The sequence below is a fragment of the Thamnophis elegans genome, chromosome 2 (assembly GCF_009769535.1).
Source record: "Thamnophis elegans isolate rThaEle1 chromosome 2, rThaEle1.pri, whole genome shotgun sequence".
NCBI classification, from domain to species: domain Eukaryota; kingdom Metazoa; phylum Chordata; class Lepidosauria; order Squamata; family Colubridae; genus Thamnophis; species Thamnophis elegans.
This window is the reverse complement of record NC_045542.1, coordinates 108314853-108339340: the sequence shown is the minus strand read 5'-3', so window position 1 is coordinate 108339340 and position 24488 is coordinate 108314853. Positions and strand designations below refer to the sequence as shown.

Below are 24488 nucleotides of genomic sequence, written 5' to 3'. Positions count from 1 at the left end.
ACTTGTTGTGATCTGATGGGCAAATAACATGGGTTTTGTTATTTGTTAACTAACGTAGTTAGCTTGTATTTTAATCTGCTTTATATTCTTTCTTTTCAAATTATGTTCGAGATTTATTAGCTTTTAACATTCCTAAACTGATAAACAAGCTGGAGACTACCGTAGTTTCTGATAAGAAAACTTTGTAAAGTTTGTAAAGTACAAATTGGGGTCTAGCTTATCTCTTGTGAACCCTAAACAACCTTTCTCTTTACAATGTATTCTTCTTCAGACCTCATTTTAATAAACATGTATGCTATTATCCTGTCCAATCAACTTTCCTCTTTCAGATTTCTTTGTTATGTTAACTATAAAAGGGGATGTAAGCTAAAGATCGGGGTTCCCTCTTTGAATGAGGAATCCCTCATACTCTTATAAATTGTAATAAGATGATCTTCCTGTCTCGGTTTGTCTCATTGGAAAATATGCACACCTAGGCATAAGGCGGAAAAAGCCATATTTAGCCATCAGATCAGAGACTTAGAAATTAGAATAACTTTATTGTCACTTTGAATGTACACTAATCGGCATACATTAAATTTAAATTTCATTGCATACAGCTCTTGGATGGTCTTCACTTCCAATATGCACTACATAAACATGATCAAATAAATAATAAATAATACAAAATTATGCATATACCCACATATATTATATAACACGGAGAAACATCAAAGGTAATGTATAGTTTCCAATTTAGGAATGGTGGTGGTAGAATGAATATGCTAAATAAATTGTTTTTACCACATTGTGCTTACCACAATTAAATTTATGTTACAAGCTTTCTAGGTGTTTTTTTTTTAAGTTTCACTTGGAAAGTTGCATTAGGCAGTAGGCAGTGGTAAGCATGGCATTTTGATCTATACCAGGGTTGTCAAACCCCCGGCCCTTGGGCCGGATGCATCGGACGTTGGCCACACCCAAGCCCAGTTTAGCAAAGGGGAAAAGTCCCAATATGTCACGTGACACCACCATGACTACATGAGTTTGACATCCTGATCTATACAAATTCTTTTGAGTACTATGAAATTTTACTTTTGGTGAAATTGTGTGGCATTGCTATATTAAGAACAGAAACTCTTTACCAGGTATAGAAAAATAGAATGATTTCTAAATGCTGATATCTCCATTTTCAGACCAGGAATTATAAGTGTAGGAGCCATAAGTTTGTCACACACAAAAAGCATGTGCCATGACATTGTGATGACAACTCCATTCCTTTCATCTATTTGTGTGGTTTGGTAAATCATGTACAAAATGAACACTATATGGTACATTTTATTATTTGTTCCCGTCTTACTCTCCAATTGATTCCCATGATTTGAGAATATCAAACTGTCCATTGTTAAAGTCCTTATTATAATTTCAGTTTGAAGCTTCCATTTAGATTTTCTTTGTTGCATGCCAAAAATCATTCAGCTTTCTCTAATCTGCATATAATTAGCACGTTGATCAGCATGCTCTAAGTGCCTGCAAAAATGTTCACTGCAACTTGTTGAAATACTCACATGTAATTATGCTAACATGAAAGGATAGAATGAAGATTGAAAGTAGATTATTAGTAAATAGGCAGTCATATGTTATTGACTGTTATTTTCTGTTCTTCTTTTACTTACATATTATGTTAACTTATTTCATTATTGTTCATTATTTTCACTATATTATAGAAAACAGGAAGATCAGATCTTTGGATAATTGAAATCACTGCTTGCTTTACATAAAGGGAGAAATTCCAGCTACATAAGATGGAAATTTGTATGACTACAATTTACACTGTGTTTATCCCAAGCACACGGACTCACACATAAGCACATGTAAAGCAATAATGACTCAGAGTTTCCCTATGCCTGAATTTCTATAGCTAAACAAATACCAGCAGAAATTTTAAGTTAAAACTGCATTTCTTTTCATGTCTATTAGACTGGACCCTAATTAGTTTATACAGTGGATTGCCAATTTAAATAAGCTATCTGAGACAAAGAACTAAGTTGGGGTTGGTGTGTGAAAATAAAAGTTTCTACATAATTGCAATTCAGTGCAGATAGCAGTGGACTGAAAAAGTGTTCTAGACTTGCACAACGATTTCCACGATTTCCACGATTTCCACCGTTAGCAGGTGAGAGATATCCTTAAGCTTTCGGCAGTGAGTTAAGAGAGAAGGAGAAGGAGAGAAATAATTATTTTCAGTATTTTAAAACTTCAGATAGAAGGCTGGAAAGCCTAAAACTCTGCATGCATCTCATGAACGTTCTACTTTCGTTCTCTGAATACAGAGATCAATCTTGGGCTGCATGTTAAAGCCTCACTATGAAGGACCATTCTCTTCTCTTACTTCAACCCAAAACAAAAGACACTTCAGGAGATATAATCATTGCTGCCTAGTTCCTTTTCCTAAAGCCTTACAATGGCCCTCAGTTCCTTTTTCTTTTTTTCCCCTCTCGCACATCTTTCTCTTTTATTTTCTTCAGCTGTCCCTTTTTCACTTTTCTTTATGCCTCATTGAATCCATTAGAGGCTTTATATAGCCCACTATTGAAAAAAATAAATTTTCTGTGTGGAACCACTGACTGAGTCTTAACTGCTGGCAGCAGGAGCTTAACTCCTTCTGATGGGACTACTGCAGTAGCAGAAGATAAAAGACACACAGGCATGTTTCCTAAATGTTATGAGCATGTGCAGATGTTAGGTTTTATCAACCCCATATGGTGGCAATTTTCTAGTTCTTTACTCTTTTTTAAATGGGAAAAATAAGAAGCAACTGGCAAATCTGTAGTTAAGCTGTAGTTCCAAATGTCCTCACTGCCCACTTTTCGCAATTCCTTCTCAATGCATTTTCCAATTGCATTCATTATTGCTAGTCTAAAGATTTAAATCAAGCTATTAATATGTTATGGCTAGCCAATCTCTCCAGAAACTAACATCATATTTTAACCAATGCTAACAGTCAGACCCCTTCATGGATTACTGATTTATTGTGATGAAGGGTCTTGTGCAGCTCAATGAAGTTATGAGCTATGCCATGAAGGGCCACCAAGAGTACAGATCATAGCAGAGGGCTCTAACAAAATGTGATCATGTTAATATATAAAAAAGAAAGAAAAATTCAGAATACAAATTTGATTTGTACCATTCAAACATTAACAAAGTACTGATTCATTATTAAAAAGAGTGCACGCTTGATAGTATATATAAGAATCCTCACCCCAAAGCAGAATTTATTGGTGGTAACCAAAAGGTTTTTCAAGCAATAAAATTCCATATTCTGCCACAGAACATCATTGAGCAGAAGACTATATGGATGAATATAACTTTATTTTATTTTCTTGGAGAAATAATTTTAAAGTAGATAATTTTTTTTTTAAAAAAATTCAACATGTATTGTCTTACTCAGGAAAATGATATATACTGCCATATACATTTTTTAAATAAATAAACCAACTCCCTCCATTTATATCAGCATTTCCCATTATACAATATCTTATCCCTACTTTTCTCTTTTGTCTAAAAATTTCTGATTCTACCACATCCTTACACTAATTTATACATCGCTTAACCATGCAAACATTTTCTTTCTCTTAAAACATTCAATCTAACTTCATATATTTGGTATGCAATTTGATTCTAATTCTAAAAAAACCCCACCTTTTTGTACTAGCCATTTGTATATATCCATTCCACATTCATTAATTGCTTATTGGTTTTATTTCTTCTTTTACATAAAACTTATGCACCAATTTCTCATTTTCAACTTACCTTTATGTTTTTCCTGACCTTTATGTCCACATTCTTTTTCATACTGTATAGCATAGTATGAAAAAGTATAGAATTAAGCTAAATACATGCTTAAACAATTGTTTTAGTTTTTTTCTGACAAATATTTATTCCTTGCAAAAAAAATATTGTAGCAAATGTTATGAATTATCTTTTTGCACACCTTAAAATTTCTCAGTTTCCTTTCCAGTAAATATTCTACCATACTAAAAGTTCCTTGTAGTTTTTCATCATTTATGTATCACTACATTACATTTACATTCCCTGAAAACCTTGGCCACTGAAACATTAATTTTCAGATCCATCCTCCTCATTACATCATGCATCTAAGTTTCAAGTTCCCAATCACAAAACACAGTATGATATGCATATCAAATGGCACATATGTTCATGGATCCAAAATACCTTAATATCCATAAACATAATAACATTTTTTTTAAAGATTTGCTTTTCTCACATCTTCTCTTCTTCCTTGCTTAATGCTGAACTGGCTAAGCATATTTCATTATTCACATGCATGATTTACTCTGCTAATTTTACAAAATAGATCAGACTAGGAAATCAAAGCCATGTAGGCCAAATTTACTTTTATTATAAAGATATAGTACAGAAACTTGTAAATCTGAATGTGCTTCCCCACTCTCTCCTATAACTATCAGAATTAGCATTAAGGAGAGTCTTGCCTGTGACATTTTTTTTCAGATTACATTTCTATTCCTGATTCAGATAGAGATTTTGTCTGGCTGTTATCTCACTAGTGATTGTCCTTCAAGGCCATTTCCTCATCCCACTGCACTGCTCTTGGAACATTCGATAATCTTTAATTCTATATCTGTGCAAAATATTCCCTAATCCAAGTTTGTGCAATTGTTCATGGGTTTTTTTCTATAAATCATGAATGTTCAATAAACTTTCTTCATGACATTCACACTTAATGATCCATGAAAAGGAATAATCCATCCTGCACACTCTCTGACTGGCATAAAGACACACTGAATTTTCCAAATTTTCTTCTATATTATCTCTTTTGTTGTTTCAATCAAAGTTCTGCCAAATACATCTCTAGGTACACTAAACAAACTGACCCCTAGTAATCATTGTATTTGCAATATTTGCCTTTACATAGGGAGACAACAAGGACATCCTTCCAATTATGAGGTACAATTGTGGTCTTCACACATAGGTGAAACAAGGCAAACAGTCTCTCCATAAACAAAATTGATCCATATTTTAATATTTCTCCTGTTACATAATCACACCTGCAGCATTCAATTTTTTTTAACATTCTTACTTTTTAGCCACTAATTCTTAAATACCAACATTTATTGCATTTGTTTTAATTCCAGGTTTTAGAGTTGGCTGGGTGGCTGGAATGGAAACACCATAAAACAATTAATAATAAACAAATGTACAGGTAACCCCCGGTTTACAATGGTTCCATCAGCAAATGTTTGAAGTTATGTGATCAGTGCCTCCTAGCATTTCCAAATGAGTCCCTAAACACGAATCTTGCAGCACCATGACAGTTGTTTTTCCTTACGAATAACTGCAGAGACTCTGGAACATTTGTCTGGCATGTTGATGGCCAAAATGAAGCTTCTGAGGGGCAGATCCATCCCTCAGAAGCCAAGTTCAGCTATCCAGAGACCTTCCCTGGCCCATTGCAGGTCAAAAAGGAGTCTCCAGGGGCCAAATCCAGCCCCTGGAAGTTCTGTTTGGCTTGGAACTGACAGGAGGTGGCCCATGGAGGAAGGGCACACAAGGCTGGAGAGAAGACTGCTTGCTAGATCTTCACAAGGTAAGTGATCTGGTATCACAGGTTGGGGGGGGACCAATTTGGGGAGCATGAGATATTTCAGTGGGTCAGGGAGGCCTTGGGTGATATTAGGCAGATGGCCTGTTCCATCGGTAGGTGCTCCCATGGCCTTCTCCACCCTGAAATGCCTCATGTGCACTTAACAAGCCTCACATTTGATTAGCAAATGTGTGGGCGAAAGGAGGAGGTGATCTTGTTCAAGAGAGGTGATCTTGTTCAAGGTATGAGATTGACCCCCACAATCCTTGGGTTACAAATGGAATGGGCAGGATCCATTACATTCGTAACTTGAGAACTACCTGTATAACTGACATCCTAATACAAATGTCTATAAAATGTTCCTTCCGGGCTTTCTTCCTTTCAGTTTTATCTGTAATAAATGAATTGCTTTTATTTTTAATTTTATTCCCTCCTCTGGAGGATCCTTGTTTATCCCTCTTCCTGTTTATTTCCATCAAAATCACTCTGCATTTACTCTTTGTAATATGCACAGTATTGTTCTCACTATCGGACTATACTCTGTTTGTAACTATTCATGTCTACATTAACTGTTATGTCGATTGCATTATACCTTTTCCCAAATCTTAGTTTTTGCAACCATCATTCTATTGAATGTATTTAAGAATAGACTGGACAGCCATTTATCTGATATGATATGAGATCTCCTGAGTCAGGGGTTGGACCAGAAGACCTCCAGCTGTGTCATTCTGTCATTCTGTATTTCTCACGCATGCCTCATTCATTTTATAATTCTAGCAAGAATCATTTCCCAGACATCTCTTTAAAAATTTCCACACACTTCAGTGACACTGTAACATATTTCCTTTCACTCTATTTCAAGCAGCTTCTACATCCTCTTTACTAAGAACCACTTTCCATTTACTCCATTGAACGATTATCTTCTGATATCTTTATAAATATGGCTCATACTTTGTTCTACTATTGTTCTATTCTTAACTTTAGTTTTTATCATTTTTTTTCTTTTCTTCCATGTCCATTTTTCCTAATTTCACTTGTGACATTACAAAAAAATGGTCTCTCCCGCAACCAGAGCTGCTCATCATTCTTGTATACAACACAAATTCTCACAATCTTTTATAGTAAATAGCAGCATTCAGAGGCACTTGCCACTTTTATCACTCTGACAAAAGCGATGGCATGATGTTACTCTTCAAATACTACCAGCCTGTGACATGCACACAGTAGTGTTCTTGTGCAGAAAATAGGAGGGAATAATAATAATTGTATAGAATGGTACAGGAAACAAAACATGGATATCAGAAAATCTAAAAACACAAATAGAATGTTGGCAAAGAAATTTATGATCAATTTCTAAAAAAAAAAAATGAGAGAAAACTGGATAAAGAAAAAACCGGGCAATGGCTTACAAATGGGGCATTAAAAAAGAAACTGAAGGCTTGATTTGAGAGCAAGCTATTTGAACTAATACAATCAAGGCCAGAACTGAGAAATCATTAAATGATTCAAAGTGCAGATTATGTAAAAAAAAAAAAAAAGCAGTAGAAGCAGTAAATCATATACAGGTCATTCAAGAAGATTGTACAATCTGATTATAAACAACAGCACCGACACCATAACGATTCCCTGAAGCATCTATAAAAATGATCATGTATTAGTAATGAAAAATCAGTGAGAACAGAGAGTTGAAAATGAGAGGAGCTAAAATATTGTGAGATTTCTGAATACAGACAGATAATGCACTGGCTCACAACACATCAGATATAACTATGATTGAAAAGAAGAAATTGTGGATAATTAATATGGCAATGTCAGAAGATACTACAATAGAAAACAAAGAATTGGAAAATGCCTGAAATATCAAGATATAAAAACCAAAGTTGAAAGATTGTGATATAAGTGGGTCATGGTGATCCTAGTGGTTCTCAACATACTGGGTGCCATTTCAAAATATCTTGGACAGCAGTTATAAAATCTGGTCATAGATAACATTTATACTGGTCAATTAACAAAAGACCACACTGCTTGGATACTACAGATATATACTATGTCGATACATTACAACATTTTAGGTTCTTGGGAAGAATTTAATGTGTATAAAGACCACATTGTGGCAATTGGGAGTTCATATTTTTGTGTACATAATAATGACTATTATTATTTATAAAGATAACATCTACAAAGCTTTTTAATTCAGTACGATACAGTGCAGATATATTAATATTAATGAAATACTTCATTCCAAATAGATTCAATGGGAATTAATCTTCTTCTTTTTGGAATTCCTTCCACATAAGTGAACAGTTATATGACTTTATAATTCTTACCAATTTTCCATTTAGCATAGACACAAATACTTGCATTCCAGTGCATAATAAAAGGATTAAACCATATTGATTTTAAGCAATGCAAAATTATTAACTACCATGCATTTTGGGCTTCACCTGATATGGAACAGTCTCTTTAAGACACAGAGAGAGAGAAAGAGGGGAGGGAGGGAGAGAGACAACACTCACTCACTACATTCTTATAATGTATACGCGTATATACACAAACCACCAAAATGACTCAGTTTTAAAACCTATTTAAATATCAAGACTTTCTGAAAAGCATAATAGGAATTGTGATTGTATGATATTATTGGCATCCCTAAGGGGGAAAGATGCCCATTATTTAGACAAAATCCTTTTTGTAACAGTTGATGTCCTCATTCACTGTCAAAGTGACCTCGGGACATGTTTTTCTGCTCTACTTCTGAAGTACACTTTTTGACTGTGTTGGCAAGAGCAGCTAGGTTCTGGGATGCAAAGACAATAGGCTCAAACTGGTGCAAACGGTGAAGAGGTTTTATTGAATAAAAATTAAAAGAGTTACAGAGGAAAAAGAAAGTATACCAAACTATAATTTTTCTCCCTGTCAGGAACTCCCTAAACGACAGTGGATAGATGAGCTAAGACAGAGGCAAACAAATGTGATGCAGGAAGCAGTCACATAGGTATGAAATATAAAATTAGGACTTAGCTAAATCATAGTTAAATCATTATAAACATAAATTTAGGACTTATCTAAATCATAGCTAAAACAAATCATGATTGCACATAAATAAATCATGTGTAAACAGTGCCAACAGATAAATGAGCAGCCAAGTAGAATTGTGAATACCAGGCTATAAATTTGCACATGTGATTAATCAAACTATCGGCTTAACTGTTAATGCTTTTATTCAGCATGGTCTTCCTGGCCACACTCTTGTAAACAGAAAGAATAGCTAAAGCTTGGCTAAGCAGGAAGATTAAGAACTTCCTTACTTTAATAGTAAAACAAGTAAACAACCTGTGCTTATTTTTATTCTTCCTAAAACTGTGTTGAAATGAAACTGCAAGTGCTTGAAGATGCATATCTATATAAAAAAAGCATTAAAATACATGGTATCATTTAGTTTTTTAGCTGCAGCATGCCAGGTAATATAAATCTGATTTCTTCATAGGAAATCTAATTCCTAATTAGAATTATTTCCTTGAACCTATGGGATTTGAAGGCCACTATATATGTAGAACACTGAGTTAAGGAAAGCTTTTTATAAAAAGAACAACAGCCACAAAAATTATTGGTGGCAAAGTTGTCTTTTAGAACAGCTTTTATTAAACTGTTTGCTGCACATCTATTTAGAATTCTTTAAATGGAAACTGAATCTCAAAGAACTGCATTAAAATAAAAAGCTGTCAATGATTAATATCAAAGCAACACTTTCTTTATAAAAATTGAAACTATGAAGGTAGTTTCTGGAAGATTAAAATATGAATATTTCATAAGAATACATTTTCTTCCGCTGTTTATTCATGATATTTTAATTAACGCCCTTTAGCAATTAAAGGTTAAAGCAGTGTTTTTCCGAATTTGCAACTTTAAGATGTGTGGACTTCAACTAGCCAGGATATCTGAGTTGGCATTTAGGAAATCCCTCAAAACATGCTTCTTCCAACATGCTTGGGGATCCCAGGGAAACAGGGAGCCCATGAAACAATTATCTTATATGCAAGATGTTGGTCCATTCTCCCGCAGCCTTCTCTATATTTATGACTAGCTGATAACCCAGCGTTGCCCAGGTATTTATAGACATCAAAGTGTTTGTCTGACAGGAAGCCATTGAGAGGGGCCTTTCTTCCCCCTACTACCATTCCCATCATCCCTGCCCTCTCCCTTCCCCCTCCCATGCACTCCTCTTTCCTGCCCTGTCTACGATCCTGTCACTTTGCCCCAAATCCATCAGGCACTTCCCCCTTGGTCCACTGGAGGGTGAACATCATGGCAGGCTTTCCAGAGGAAGCTGTGAAGGAACTGACATCACAAACAATTGCCCGTCTAGGATGCTACACTCACTCTCCTTAACAGGCCCAGGTGTTCCAGAGTTGTGCTGTAACACACACACACACACACACACACACACACACACACACACACACACAGAGGGTATTTTACCCCTGAGTATTTGTTTCCAGAGGGTAAGTCATCTGTGTACCAAGTTTGGTTGAAATTGCATGAGGCACTCCAAAGTTATGCTGGAACATACATACATATATACATAATAAAATAAATAATAGTAATTATTATTATTATTATTATTATTATTATACAATTGTATCACAGCGGCCAGTTGTTTCGCCGGATTTGGCATTGGTTACTAGTTGGGCCCCACCCAGGGGCCTAGGACGTTGTAACGTATTTTTTTAATATGCGTGCAGATCCAAGCAGTGCGGCTTTTCGCATTTGACTGATGGAGATTTTGTCAATTTTTAACTGTTTTAAATGTAATTCCAGTGCTTTTGGAATAGCACCCAGTGTGCCAATTACCACTGGAATTACCACTGCTGGTTTGTGCCATAGTCGTTGAATTTCAATTTTTTAAGTCCTGGTATTTTGTGATTTTTTCATGTTCCTTCTCAGCGACCCTGCTATCACCTGGTATTGCGATGTCTATGATTGTGACCTTCTTTTTCTCAACCAGTGTGATGTCTGGTGTATTATGCGCCAGTATTTTGTCTGTTTGTATGCGAAAATCCCACAAGATCTTGACCATCTGATTTTCAGTGACTTTTCCAGGCTGATGTTCCCACCAGTTTGTTGCTGTTTTAATATTATAATTTTTGCACAAATTCCAATGGATCATTTGTGCTACTGAATTGTGCCGCAATTTATAATCAGTCTGTGCGATTTTTTTACAGCAGCTGAGTATGTGATCAACAGTTTCATCAGCTTCTTTGCAAAGTCTGCATTTGGCATCATCAGAGGATTTTTCGATTATGGCCTTAATGGCATTTGTGCGGATAGCTTGTTCTTGCGCAGCCAGAATTAGTGACTCTGTTTCTTTCTTTAATGTACCTGTTGTTAACCATAACCAAGTTTGTTCACTGTCCACTTTATCTTTTATTTTTTCCAGAAATTGGCTACGCAGTGCTGTGTTCTGCCAACTCTCCATTCTTGATTTTATCACATCTTTTCTGTATTATGGTTTTGTCTGTTGGACCTTCAGTAGATTTTTGTTCTTTACTTCAATTAATAGATGTTCTTGACTTTCTTTTAAATAATCAGCCAGTGCATGTTTTTCTTCTTCAACTGTTTGATTCACTTGCAATAATCCTCTGCCACCTGATTTTCAGGGCAGGTACAGTCTATCAGTATCACCATGTGGATGTAAACTGTAGTGCATTGTCATTAGTTTCCTGGTTTTTCAGTCCAAAATGTCCAAATCAGCTTGTGTCCAGTTAACTATACCAGCTGTGCATCTTATAACTGGTATTGCCCAGGTATTTATGGCCTTGATTGTATTTCCATCATTCAATTTAGATTTCAAAATTTTCCTAACTCTGTTGGTATATTGTCGCCTGACAATAGTTTTTGCTTCTCCATGCTTGATGTTATCCAACTGCAGAATGCCTAAGTATTTGTAGGCTTCATTTTCATTGCATTTAATTAGTTGGCCATTGGACATTTCAATTCCCTCACATGCAGTGATTTTGCCCCTTTTTATGGATACAGTGGCGCATTTTTCCATGCCAAACTGCATTGAAATATCGGTGCTGAATACTCGGACTGTATTTGTCAATGATTGGATTTCTATTTCTGACTTTCCATAGAGTTTCAAATCATCCATATATAGTAAATGCGAAATTTTTTCAGCTTCTTTGGCTGTTTGGTAGCCTAATTTCATTTTTTTTAAAGATTACTGATAGTGGGATCATTGCGATGATGAAGAGAAGAGGTAAAAGTGAATCACCCTGGAAAATTCCTCGCTTGATATTAACCATTCCGTAGATCTCATTTCCTACTGCCAACTCAGTTCTCCATTGTTTCATCGCCTTTTCAGTAAAGGATGTAATATTTTTGCTAATGCCAGTTGTTTCTAAGCATTTTATGATCCAACTGTGTGGCAGTGAGTCAAATGCCTTTTTGTAATCAATCCAGACCATATTCAAGTTCATTTTTCTGTTCTTACAATTTTCTAATATCATTTTATCAATTAGGAGCTGATCTTTGGTGCCCCTGCTCCTTCTTTTGTTGCCTTTTTGCTCTACTGGCAAGATGTTGTTTGTTTCCAAATAATCCATCATGTTATCTGCAATAATGCCTGTGAGTAATTTGAAGGTTGTTGGCAAGCATGTTATTGGTCTGTAGTTTTCAGGTGTTGTTCCTTTAGTTGCATCTTTCTGAATCAAGTATGTTTTTCCAGTTGTCAACCATTCATCAATTTTGCCCTTTTGTAAAATTTCATTCAGTTGCCTGGCCAATATTGCATGTAAACTGGTCAGATATTTGAGCCAGAAACCATGTAATTGGTCCTTTCCAGGTGATGTTCAATTCTTTACCTTTTTTACTCGGTTTTTGACCATCTCAGTTGTTATTTCTAATACTTGCATTTGTTTGTTGCCAATGCTTTTCTCAAAGTCATGTATCCACTTTGCTTCCTTATTGTAGTCCTTTGCATTTTCCCACAATAATAATAATAATAATAATAATAATAATTATTATTATTATTATTATTATTATTATTATTGTACAATTGTATCACAGCGGCCAGTTGTTTCGCCGGATTTGGCATTGGTTACTAGTCGGGCCCCACCCAGGTTGTTGCTGTTTTAATATTATAATTTTTGCACAAATTCCAATGGATCATTTGTGCTACTGAATTGTGCTGCAATTTATAATCAGTCTGCGTGATTTTTTCACAGTAGCTGATAATTATTATAATTATTATAATATTATTATTATTAATATTAACATTAATATTATTATACACTTGTATCACAGAGGGCAGTTGTTTCGCCGGATTTGGCATTGGTTACTAGTCGGGCCTTACCCAGGAGCCTAGGATGCCATAACGTATTTTCGTAATATGCGTGCAGATCCAAGCAGTGCGGCTTTTTGCATTTGACTGATGGAGATTTTGTCAATTTTTAACTGTTTTAAATGTAATTCCAGTGCTTTTGGAATAGCACCCAGTGTGCCAATTACCACTGGAATTACCACTGCTGGTTTGTGCCATAATCGTTGAACTTCGATTTTTAAGTCCTGGTATTTTGCAATTTTTTCATGTTCCTTCTCGGCGACCCTGCTATCACCTGGTATTGCGATGTCTATGATTGTGACCTTATTTTTCTCAACCAGTGTGATGTCTGGTGTATTATGTGCCAGTATTTTGTCCGTTTGTATACGGAAATCCCACGAGATCTTGACCATCTGATTTTCGGTGACTTTTTCAGGCTGATCTTACCACCAGTTTGTTGCTGTTTTAATATTATAATTTTTCCACAAATTCCAATGGATCATTTGTGCTACTGAATTAAAAAATGATCCATTGGAATTTGTGCAAAAATTAAAACACCCTACTTGGAATAGCTTATATCCTCTGATGTTACCTTAACAGTTCCTAGGTTCTTGGTTAGGACTCGAGCTGTTGAGCTACCAACCAGCCCCAAAGGCTGTGAATCTCACCAAAGATTAACCACATAATAATAATAGAATACAATATAGAAGATAGATAGATAGATAGATAGATAGATAGATAGATAGATAGATGATAGATAGATGATGAAGATGAAGATGAAGATGATGAAGAAGAAGAAGAAGAAGAAGAAGAAGAAGAAGAAGAAGAAGAAGACGACTAAACTTTCTGTGGTGCTTGGAGCTGAGGAACAGGAGCTCTCCTAACCTCTAACTTCTTCGTTTGGGCTCATTTCTGAGCACTGTGGATCCTGAAGGGACCAGCATATTAAGGGGGAAACTCTGAAGACGCTGGGGTGATAAGGCAAATTCCCCCAGCGGATAGGAGAAACCCATTAAACGGATGAGGATCTATCCTGCCATTTGGTTAGGACTGGAGCGATGACGACCACATAAGAAGGAAGCAGAGAGAGAAAGCAGTTGAAATCGAGACATCTGTTACTATTATTGACAACCCAAAGAAGAGGAGGACAACACGAAATTGGCAGAGAGGGTGAGCTGGAAAGAAAGAGGCTCTGGGAAGGAGACTGTTTTTGCAGTTCAGTTTGTTTGCCGAAAAGAAGTGAGAGCATAGACACTGAGTTGGAATTGACAGCCTGAATAACTTGAAGGAATTGGCCACAGTGAGAACGAAAACCCGGCATGGATAACAGGAGTAGAACATAGTAACTGCTAAGAAGACTTGGAAGGCACAAACTATTTAAATGGTTGTTTTGTTTCTTTTATTGCATGCTTGCCCAGAGTCACATCTGTGAAATGGCTTTTTTTAAATAAATTTGATGAATTAAATAAATAAACAAACAAATTTAAAACTGTGTTCCATTCATTTGTTATGGGTTTCATTATTAAACATGCAATGAAACTAGAAACCGATAGGAAAAAACTACAGACAAGTTGCAGGTACTTTTTTTAAAACTACAGTTACCAGTCCAGACTGCAAACATCTGAATGGTCAGTAAATGAAACCTAAGAGTACACAAAGTTCTAACTCTTTAATGTCATTCATTAACTATCAGGATTTGTGCACCCTGATATGGTAACTTTCTGCTGGATATGAGAGCATATATACTCTTCATGATGTCTGACACACTTCCATTAAGTTCTAGCTTTTGAAATTGAGATGCAAGACCAGAGGTATGTGAAAGAGGATTTTGAGATTCTGAAATTAATAGCATTTATTTACTGCTTGATACTGCTTTACAGCACTCTCTAAGTGGTTTAGAGTCAGCATATTGCTCCCAACAAACTGGGTCCTGATTTTACCAACTTCCAAAAGATGAAACGCTGAGTTAACCTTGAGCTGGTCAGGATCAAACTCCTTGCAGTGGGCAGCGTCAGCCTGCAATGCTGCATTCTAACCACTACACCACCAGGGCACTTCTGATAGCATATTCTTCAGCAGGAATTAAACTTTATTGGCTAAACACACATTTTTCATAATCAGGGTGTTATATCAAGCATCAAAAAATATTTGAATTGTCCCGTTCCAGTTAGATAATAATAATTCAGTTAAACTATTAATCAGAAATGGCAGACTAAACTCCAGATATTAGGTCATAGCTGCCTTTAATACATAATAAAGTAGACAGGTAAATAGATGTTTGCTCTATAACTGAAAGAACTTTCAATTTCACTTTCTTATTTTTTGAAATTGAAAGAATAAATAGAAAAAAGTGATGGGACCTAGTGAATATAGTCTTGCATTCACACAAAGCATTTGTTTGCAGAATTAACTCATTCAGTGTTAATTGAGTATTCATGTGACCATACCCAATTTTCCATCCTTTTTTTGCAGCAATCGTTAAGCGAACACTGTGGTATTTAAGTGAACCATTGTCTGCAATTTTGCTAGAAATTAAGGCATAATGTTGGTTTCTGGCAAAAATAAGTTGTAAATTGTGGACATGTATCTATGAGATGCTGCAAACAGCCATCAACGCTGGACTGATTGCTGAGCATCTCCCGGAGGCAAGGGGGGAGTCCTGACCATAAGAACTTTAAATCTGGGTCATAAGTATCTTTGGGGGGATCCATGAACTGTTGCTAATCAACCAGTCATAAATTGAGGACTGCTGTACAGTAAATATAAATATAGCCCATGTCAACAAAAGCCTTTTGGGGCACCTTCCTAAATTTTAAAATAAGAGGTTCTTAGAGAAAAAAGTTTAGCACCATAACTAAAATAAAAACACTATTCTTTGTTTTATTTCTATGAAGGATAAACTGAAGAAAAAAAATAGTTTAATTCTGATACGCATACATATACATATTCAGTCAAGGAAGTTATACATTTTCTTTGCTTTAAGAACTCAGGGCAGTATACATAGCATTCTCCAAGTCATAGTATTTGGCCTAAAGTCAGTTGGGGAGCTTTTATCTGGAGCTTTTTCAGATTTAACTTTCACTGATTTAACACTAAGTTTTCCCAACCGTAGTCCAACACCTTAATGTATTGCAACATAAATGTCTAGCCATACCGGTCTTTCACATGCTCTATATTCTAAAACAGGAATGTCAAACTTGCAGCCCATGGGCCAGATGCATCACACACTGACACGCTCCCCTCCCCCCCCCCGGTTTAGTGAAGGGAGAAAAGTCACGATACGCCACGTGATGATAACATGATGACGTTAGTTTGACACCCCTGTTCTAAAAGGTAGAATGTATGTGGGCAAAGGGATTGCAAATTGTTGCAACTCACTGTGATATTCCTCATGGTTTCAAATGACATTGATTACAGAATGCCTCTTACTTGCTTTTCATCTGTAGGGAATAGTTTATATTGATTTTGTTAAAGCGACAAGCCGAAGCCTAGCAGATATCATTTTGATTAAAGCTAGCCCTTGTGCAGAGCATTATATTGCATCTTAAATCTTTAAATTACATCAATCCCACTGGTGACTAACTGCATAGTCCTAATCCAAATTCACTCCTAGTTTATATTATAGCATGCCTGAGTGAGCAACTAAAGAAAGCTAAGAATGAGATGCCTAGAAAAAGCCATGCTTAGCTTTTCCTTGGAGGACAAGCCAGAATTTTTGGATTTATTATCATTCAAACAATCAGAAGAGACATTTCAATCCTTGATTAGCTGATTACTCTGACAGGACAGAGAAATATAGCTGGTAGGGATCAGCTCAGCCATATGAATTAGCATATACCTCATTCATATTTAAGGATCCTTCACATCTTGGATTACCATGATGTGCAAAAACAATGTTTGTGATTTAGTCCTTTTTGTTGGAATGTTTAAAGAAAAAGAAACATTATTGAAAATACCTATTTTAAAAATTGATTCGTCCAGTTTCTTGTTAATATTTTTCACCATGGAATATCACATTTTTTATTTGTTGAAGGAGCTCAAACAGATGACCAGTGTTTAATATTAAATAGAAGGAAGCTTATCTTGTGGAAAATTCATGAACAGTCCTCAGCACTTACCGTATATACTCGAGTATAGGCCGACCCGAATATAAGCCGAGGCACCTAATTTTACCACAAAAAACTGGAAAAGTTATTGACTCGAGTATAAGCCTAGTGTGGGAAATGCAGCAGCTACCGGTAAATTTCAAAAATAAAAATAGATACCAATAATGTTTTTGAATATTTATTTCAAAGAAAAACAGTAAACTAGCGGTGTATTCAATGAAATACTTCACTCACCTCATGATGCTGATGTCCCGCTATGATGATGATGTCCCGTGCAGCTGCGGGAGCGATGTCCCGCCTCCTATGACACACGGCACAGTGATTCCTATCATTGGATCACTGTACCAGAGGAGGTGGGACATCGCTATGTGGCTGCTTGCCATAACAAGGAGGAGGTGGGACATCGTTGCAGAGCGGCAGGAGGGGGAGGAAGGGGAATCGTAAGACAGCCCTGCATTACATTAGAACGTGAGGAGGGGGGATGGTGCGGTGCGCGCTGCGCGGCAAACTGACACAGAGGGAGGGGAAACTCACAGGGGCACTGGGCCATTCACGAGTGTCACCCAGCGGCATGGCCCCGCCCCTTTTTCTCCTCCATTTCGGGCAAATTTTTCACTGACTCGAGTATAAGCCGAGGCGGCTTTTTTCAGCCCAAAAAGTGGGCTGAAAAACTAGGCTTATACTCGAGTATATACAGTATAAGTAAAGGAAAAAGAATCCAGACTATATTATGCAGCATAAATTGTAGCACATATTGTTTTTTACCTTGCCAGTTGACTTTGTACCTTTCCAAATACAAAAGTAACAGATAGTCCAGGCAGCCAGAAGACATAGTGACAGTTCCCAGCGAAGATTCCCAATGTGTTCAATACCGTCTGATATGGCCAAGACTCTTCGTCTAAAAATGATATAAATAAACATCAGTACTAAAGCTTTAATGCAGAAGCTACCACTTGCCAGAAATCTCATAATCTGTTAAGAGTAGTACTGTTGTTGTTGTTATTGTTGTTATAATAAGTGCTAGTTTGGTCTAGTGCCGTGATGGTGAACCTATGACATGCATGCCAGAAGTAGAACGCAGAGCCATCTCTCTTGACACACCAGCCATTGCCCGTTGCTCCTCCGGGTTCCAGTGCTGGTCTTCGCATGTACGGGAGCGCCGGAAACTTTAAGAGCAGCTCCCTGGCATGCATGGCTGCACCAGAAAGCTGAGCTTCTGGTTTTGCATGTGTGCCAGCCAGCTGGTCTTCACATGTGCTCAGCTTCCCAGTTCGTGCATGCGTGCCAGGGAACTCCTGTTCACATACCAGGGAGCTCTGTTTCTGGTTTCTGATGCTCCCCTGTGCACGTGCTCCTGTTTGGGTCCCACTTTACATATGAAAGTTGATTGGGTGACTTTAGGCCAATCAGCCCATAATGTCATACTCGGTGAACAAGCTTGTTAGTCAATTCTTATCACAACCAATGAATAATACTGCATCTGAGGGAGGGTGGGGGGAGACAAACATTTGTAGAAAAAATGATAGGAAAATAGTTACTATTATTATTTATTAGTGTTGCAAGGTAGCCTCTAAAGTTTGGATACAATTTTAAATAGCTAATATTAAAAATAGACACAAAAAAGATGTAAATTAATCAATAAAGTATATTCTACAAACCTCATTTGCAAACCAGAATTCCCCTTAAGTAACAAGCCCAAATAAAAGTCTTGTCTATCAGAGACAGCCAGTTCTGCTGCAGATCTCCTAAACTGTATATCTGCTAAATACAACTTCCAATCCTAACAACTAAGATTTTAAAATTTCATTAAAAAATAATAAATTTCCTATCATTAACATCGATCATGTAAATAAAAGGAAATAGCACTTTCCATTACAATTAACACATGCAGGACAATGTGTCATTGGATTTGTGCAATTGGAATATATGGAAGAAGAAAGCCTTTACTTATAGAATGTAAATGCCATTTTCCTATCAGATACAACACAGCTTCAGTAAATCCCTTATCTCAGGAGATGTTAGAGATGGGTTCTAAATTCATTGCAGCAACCTAATCAAATCTGTTTCCGAACATCTCTGGACACTAGCTCATCTATTTAAATCTGTATTTTCCCCTGCAGCATCCATTATTTCAAGTGAATTTGATCAGTCCCAAAAATCACAGGTTTGATCAGTCCCAAAATCACAGGTTCAGTCTTATTAGAATTAATTCAAGAAAATTTACTAATTATATCAAAAAGAGTGTAACTGTGAATTCTGAAAGCAAAAATAAACTACATAAAGTTCCCTGAAATAAAATTTAGATCATCAGACACAACTTATATTTAAGAAATACTGAGTTAAAGTATTTCATACAGTTTTGCCTAGGGCATGATGTCTTCTGTCAGGCAGGTCTGGCTTATTAGCAGTGCAAGAAACTGCAGGTTTTGGCCCTACTGCCATGCTAAATAAACCATTAAAAAACCACCACAATTCCAATTGGAAGAGAAAGACATCCGCCTCTTAGAAGCTCCATTTTTGCTGGCAACGTATAGGATGAATATTGCAGAGCCTCCGATGTTGTTCATAAGGGTGAACAACTGCTATGGTGCTGCAAGATTTGTAGTTTCAGGACTTGTTCATAAATGCTAGGGGGCGCTTATTGCGTAACTTTGAACGTTCACTAAGGGGACGCTCGTAACCAGGGATTACCTGTATATTACTGAAAGTAGTATAATACTGGTTAAGGTCATGGCTATATTGTAGCATTTAATAGGTCTGTTTCCTGTTTTGGCCTGAAGTTTCTGGATTATTTTCCCCCATTTATAATAGGAGCTTATCAATACAAAAACCAATATGAATACCAATAGCCTCATATTCATATTGTTATTTGTACTGCGTAGGAAGGGCATAACTTGTTTATAAAAAGACTCAGATCGAAGATGCTATGAGCCCTGAGTCTATCAAATTTGTTTTCTGATAGCAATTGTTTTAGATTTTTAATTATTATTTTCACAAAAAAATAAAAAAGCAGGGAACATACATAATATTCCTTCCTCCTCCTATTTTCCTCACAACAGCAACCTTGTGAGGTTGGTTGGGAACACTGACTAGGAATAATTTAGACCAATCTATATTCAAAGCAAAATGATTGGACTCACCAAACTCTTGGCGCCCAAAGCGATCTACTACTATACATATTACCTGAAGTTTCCTGTAAAGCTCATTTAAAAATTCCACTTGAATAGCATAGGATCAGCCTATCTAAAAGCCCATTATCATTGAAATTCATGTGCAAAGTCCTGCTTGAATTTTCACCATAAAGCAATATAATCTGCTACTTAAAGACCATTCTCAACATTAGCTTTAATGTGGTCAACCACAACATGGGTATGTGTTTAGTTCCATCTGTGCAGAAGCTTAAGAAAACAATCAAAATAATGTTGGTATCATTTCATTACTCATGTTGTTCAAAGCAACCTGAAAAGATAAGTTTCCTTGTTAGCATGGCTGTTAGTTGATTTTCCTCCAGGATTATTAGTTTGAAGATGCAATCTTGAAAAGCAGATTAAATATATAATTACTTAAACAATTGTATTCAATAAATACAGATCTGGTTTGGTGTAGTGATTAAGGCCCTGGGCTAGAAATCATGAGTTCTAGTCCTTCTTTAGGCATACATTAATTTGGTATCCTTGAGCCAATCCCTCTGTCTCATCAGCCCTAGAAGCAGATTAGGGCAAACCATTTCCATAAAACTTTGCCAAGAAAACTGCAGAGCCCAATCCGGGCAGTTGCCAAGAGCAAACAATGACTCAAAGGCCTATACGCATTAAATAAATAGCTTTAATTGGGGAAACATTTCATAACCTATTATACTGAACAAATGTATCTTTATGAGGCAGAATTCTGAAAATGGCATTCTTCAGATAGCCTAGGACTACAATACATTTGGAAGGCATAAATTGAAGAGAGAGCTGATAGACGGGAAATCAAAAGCCTTTTAAAACATCATTGGTTGAAAACACGTATATGAAATTATTATAGCTTATTCTTTTAGAAATGCAAAGGAATATTTTCCCCATTTCATAGAAGTATGTTATTTTGGGATACTGCAATTGCAGCATAGCATTTCCCATGGACTTTGAGTGAATTTTCCTGGGAAAGAGATTCTTTTACAAGGCTTTCTAGGATGTAGGGCTGTTGCACGCTCCTGAATAGCAAGAGATTTAATCACTGCCAGCATTTCATAAAAAGGAATGTACCAGAGTACTTACTGCATTGTTTTATAGTTTGGGGAAGCAAAAGAATGAATTCATTTATTTGGGAAAGACCTGTTGTGTCAGTTAACCCTTTCATAGCTATTCGCATATGGCTTGAGCTTACAAAGAATCAAGAAATGAAGTCTTTAGAAGGTAGTTCTTTACCTAAAGTGTTTCATCAAACATTCTAGAGATTATTCTTTCTAAATCATGTAATAATATAGAAAGACTTTTTAAAAGTGTGGAGTGTTTCATCTTCAGTGGACATGGAGAAAAAAACCTAGTTTCCCTATCTTTCTTGCCACAGCATTCTGACAGAATGTAAACATGCTTATACTTGTTTGTCTTATTGCTATGGTAACTGTTTGTCAATTTTTTTTCAGCATTTCATCGTATGTTTTTGTTAAAAAAAACCATTTGATCTGCCCTCTCTCTGTAACTCTGTTCTGATTTTTTTCAATGGCTTGGTTTGAACATTGGTTTGACATTTTCAGCCCACTAGCAACATCTGATTGTCACCCGAATAAATGGGTCTCTAAAATTTCCTCCTAACTGGCTCAATATTTGCTCAGTCACAATAGTTTGGTCAACTCTGAGGCCAACAAAAACTCTAACAAAAAGAGAAGCCAATACTCTTAAGCACTAGAAGGCGGCAAGCAGAACCTCTGTTTGGTAGAAAAAGGGAAGCATTACAGAACAAAACAATGTTATAATGATCTAAGATGTCATATATGGTAGCTTCCATATAAGCTGCCTTACCAAAGGATGCAAACGTTTATTTCTCAAAGGGCATCATTGACCTTGGTAAAAAGATGATAGATTTGGAAGCTTTTGGGTAAATAAAGGGGGAAAGCAGGGTAACCTTTTTTTTCATAAATTCCAGCCAAGCATATAGGAATTGTGTTGAACTTCTTTAATAATTCTTTTTATAATTATAGTTTCATTCTACAGTGGCGCTTATGAATTCAGCATAAGAACTCAGGATTCATACTAATTTATAAGGTATCCAAAGAAACTAAGCTAAGTTCATCACAGTTGACTCCAGGATACAAACCAGGAAGGTTATTCTTTTTTCTTGTCTCTAACAGAAATCTCTTTCCGCCTAAATATAGAACCTTCTCTTCTTTAAAGGTGCTTTCCTGCAAGTTGGTCTCCCTTTTAAACATCCATGTGGGAAAGTATTAGACATTTTGCTCTATTTGCTTGATGAGAAGGCTATTTTTTCCTGTCTTATTCCAAATTCTTCATCCTCTTGCCTTAGAAGGAAATCCTGTAATATGTAGTTTGTCAGTTTATAGCTAAATTTTGTATATGTTCCATAAAAAAGAATCTTTCTTGAAACTTCCTGCTTCTTCGGCTTTCCTTGTTCATCTTTCTTTCAGTAAACCAATATATTAAAGTCATCATGGATAGTTAACTGATTAAGGTATTTTTTCATCCCTCAGGCTGTTAATTCTGATTTTGGAATACCAATTGATTAACTGGACTTCTGAGAGAGATATAGAAAATAAATGACATCTTCACAAATTTTATCTGACAAACAAATTTTATCTGACAAGCCAAGGAAGGAATCAAAAGTGAAACTACAAATAACAAGCCAAGAGAATGTTTTGGAAAAGAACTCTACTAGATGTACAAAAGAAATCAGCTACACTTTTAAAAATTAAATGGTAAGTACAGATAAGTCAACAGACTGGCCTGGAAAATGTTTTCTTATTGGAACTACAAAAGAGGCTTATGAAAGCTTTGAAGAAATAGAGCCGAAGGGATGCAGTTGTTAGAATCAGAGGTGGGTTGCTCCCAGTTCAGCCTGGATTGAGTGAACTGGTGGCAGTGGTGGGAGGCTCTGCCCACCCACCCAGACGCGCATGCACAAAACTGTCGCACGCAGGTGCAAGTGCACACACATGAGCGAACCGGTAATTTAGAAAATGGAAACCCACCATTGGTTAGAATGCAGTACTGCAGGCTACTTCTGCTGACTGCCAGCTGCCAGAAGTTTGGCAGTTCGATTCTCACTGGCTCATGGTTGACTCAGCCTTCTATCCCTCCGAGATCCATAAAATGAGGACCCAGATTGTTGGGAGCAAGATGCTGACTCTGTAAACAGCTTAGAGAGGGCTGTAAAGCATGGTGAACTGATATCTAAGTCTAAGTGCTATTGCTATTTTTAATTTGTATACATTTCACACTCAGCTGAGATACATTTGGCTAAACAATCAGGCTCTGCAACTATGCACTAGTTTCTGCAGCTCAACTATTAATCACCAACATTTCGGGGAGGGGAAAGACTGTCATGTTTTCCCAGCACCATCCACTTCCACTGTTGAAAATAGCTAAGGGTCAAAGAATGGGATGGAGCCAAGAAGAAGAGGCTGATAAGCTAAAGATCCAGAATTAGCTGGAACTGATTTACAGACACAAATGTGCAAAGGATACTTTCCTTAGCACCAAGTTCAATGTCCTAACTTTTAAAAGATTAATTTAATTAGGAAAAAGAGACATAACAAGTATAATAACCATACAGTCAGAAATGAAGAAGCTTCTTGGATGAGAAGTGAAACATCTTCAAGGGAAAAAACCTAATCCAGTTGCCCTTTGAAAAAGCATCTTTGAGATTACTTCTTAGTAGTTTCTATTATTATTCCTCATCTGTAAACAAAATCTTGCCAAAGTAAAGCAACTACTTGCATAACTTCAGATATACATTGAGGATTTTAACCCATTTCCTCCCTATCAAACATTCCATGTTCCTCTTTGTCTTCTGGTATGTTATCTCTTGTGGTGGAAAGTCTACTTTCCACCACAAGAGATGATTAAAATTAAATTAAAGCCTATACCAATCACGGATGACAATGGTATCTTAATAAATATGGATTTACTATCCATTTATTATGGTTGGTCATAGTGTCAGCCAGATATTTAGGCTAAATTTGGTAGTTTTGTTCAGCTAATGAGTGATTCCCAAGGACTTGAGATAGACAGTTATGGTGGTTTAATAGTGTTAAAATTATCACTGTAAGATGTAAGCTGTTCCAAGGAAAGCTACCTTTTACAACTGATTGATGGTGATTTTGTCAATGCCATTGGTGCTCGAGATATTTAGAATTATAGCCAAGACACTTATTACTATTGGTATTATCTTTGCTTTCTTTTGCTATAGTTGTTATACTTCTCTTTGCAGGTCTTTATATTTTATGATTTTCTCCAGTTTT

The 24488-nt window shown here is 36.4% G+C and overlaps 1 protein-coding gene across 1 annotated transcript in view; it reads right to left on the bottom strand.

Annotated features, from left to right (window-relative positions):
- SLC6A11 (solute carrier family 6 member 11) overlaps nucleotides 1-24488 on the bottom strand; it is a 100637-nt gene that overhangs the window by 56092 nt on the left and 20057 nt on the right. Inside the window, exon 5 of the mRNA XM_032210182.1 lies at nucleotides 17798-17930. Coding sequence (XP_032066073.1) covers nucleotides 17798-17930 — 133 coding nt within the window. The remainder of the gene's footprint in view (nucleotides 1-17797; nucleotides 17931-24488) is intronic.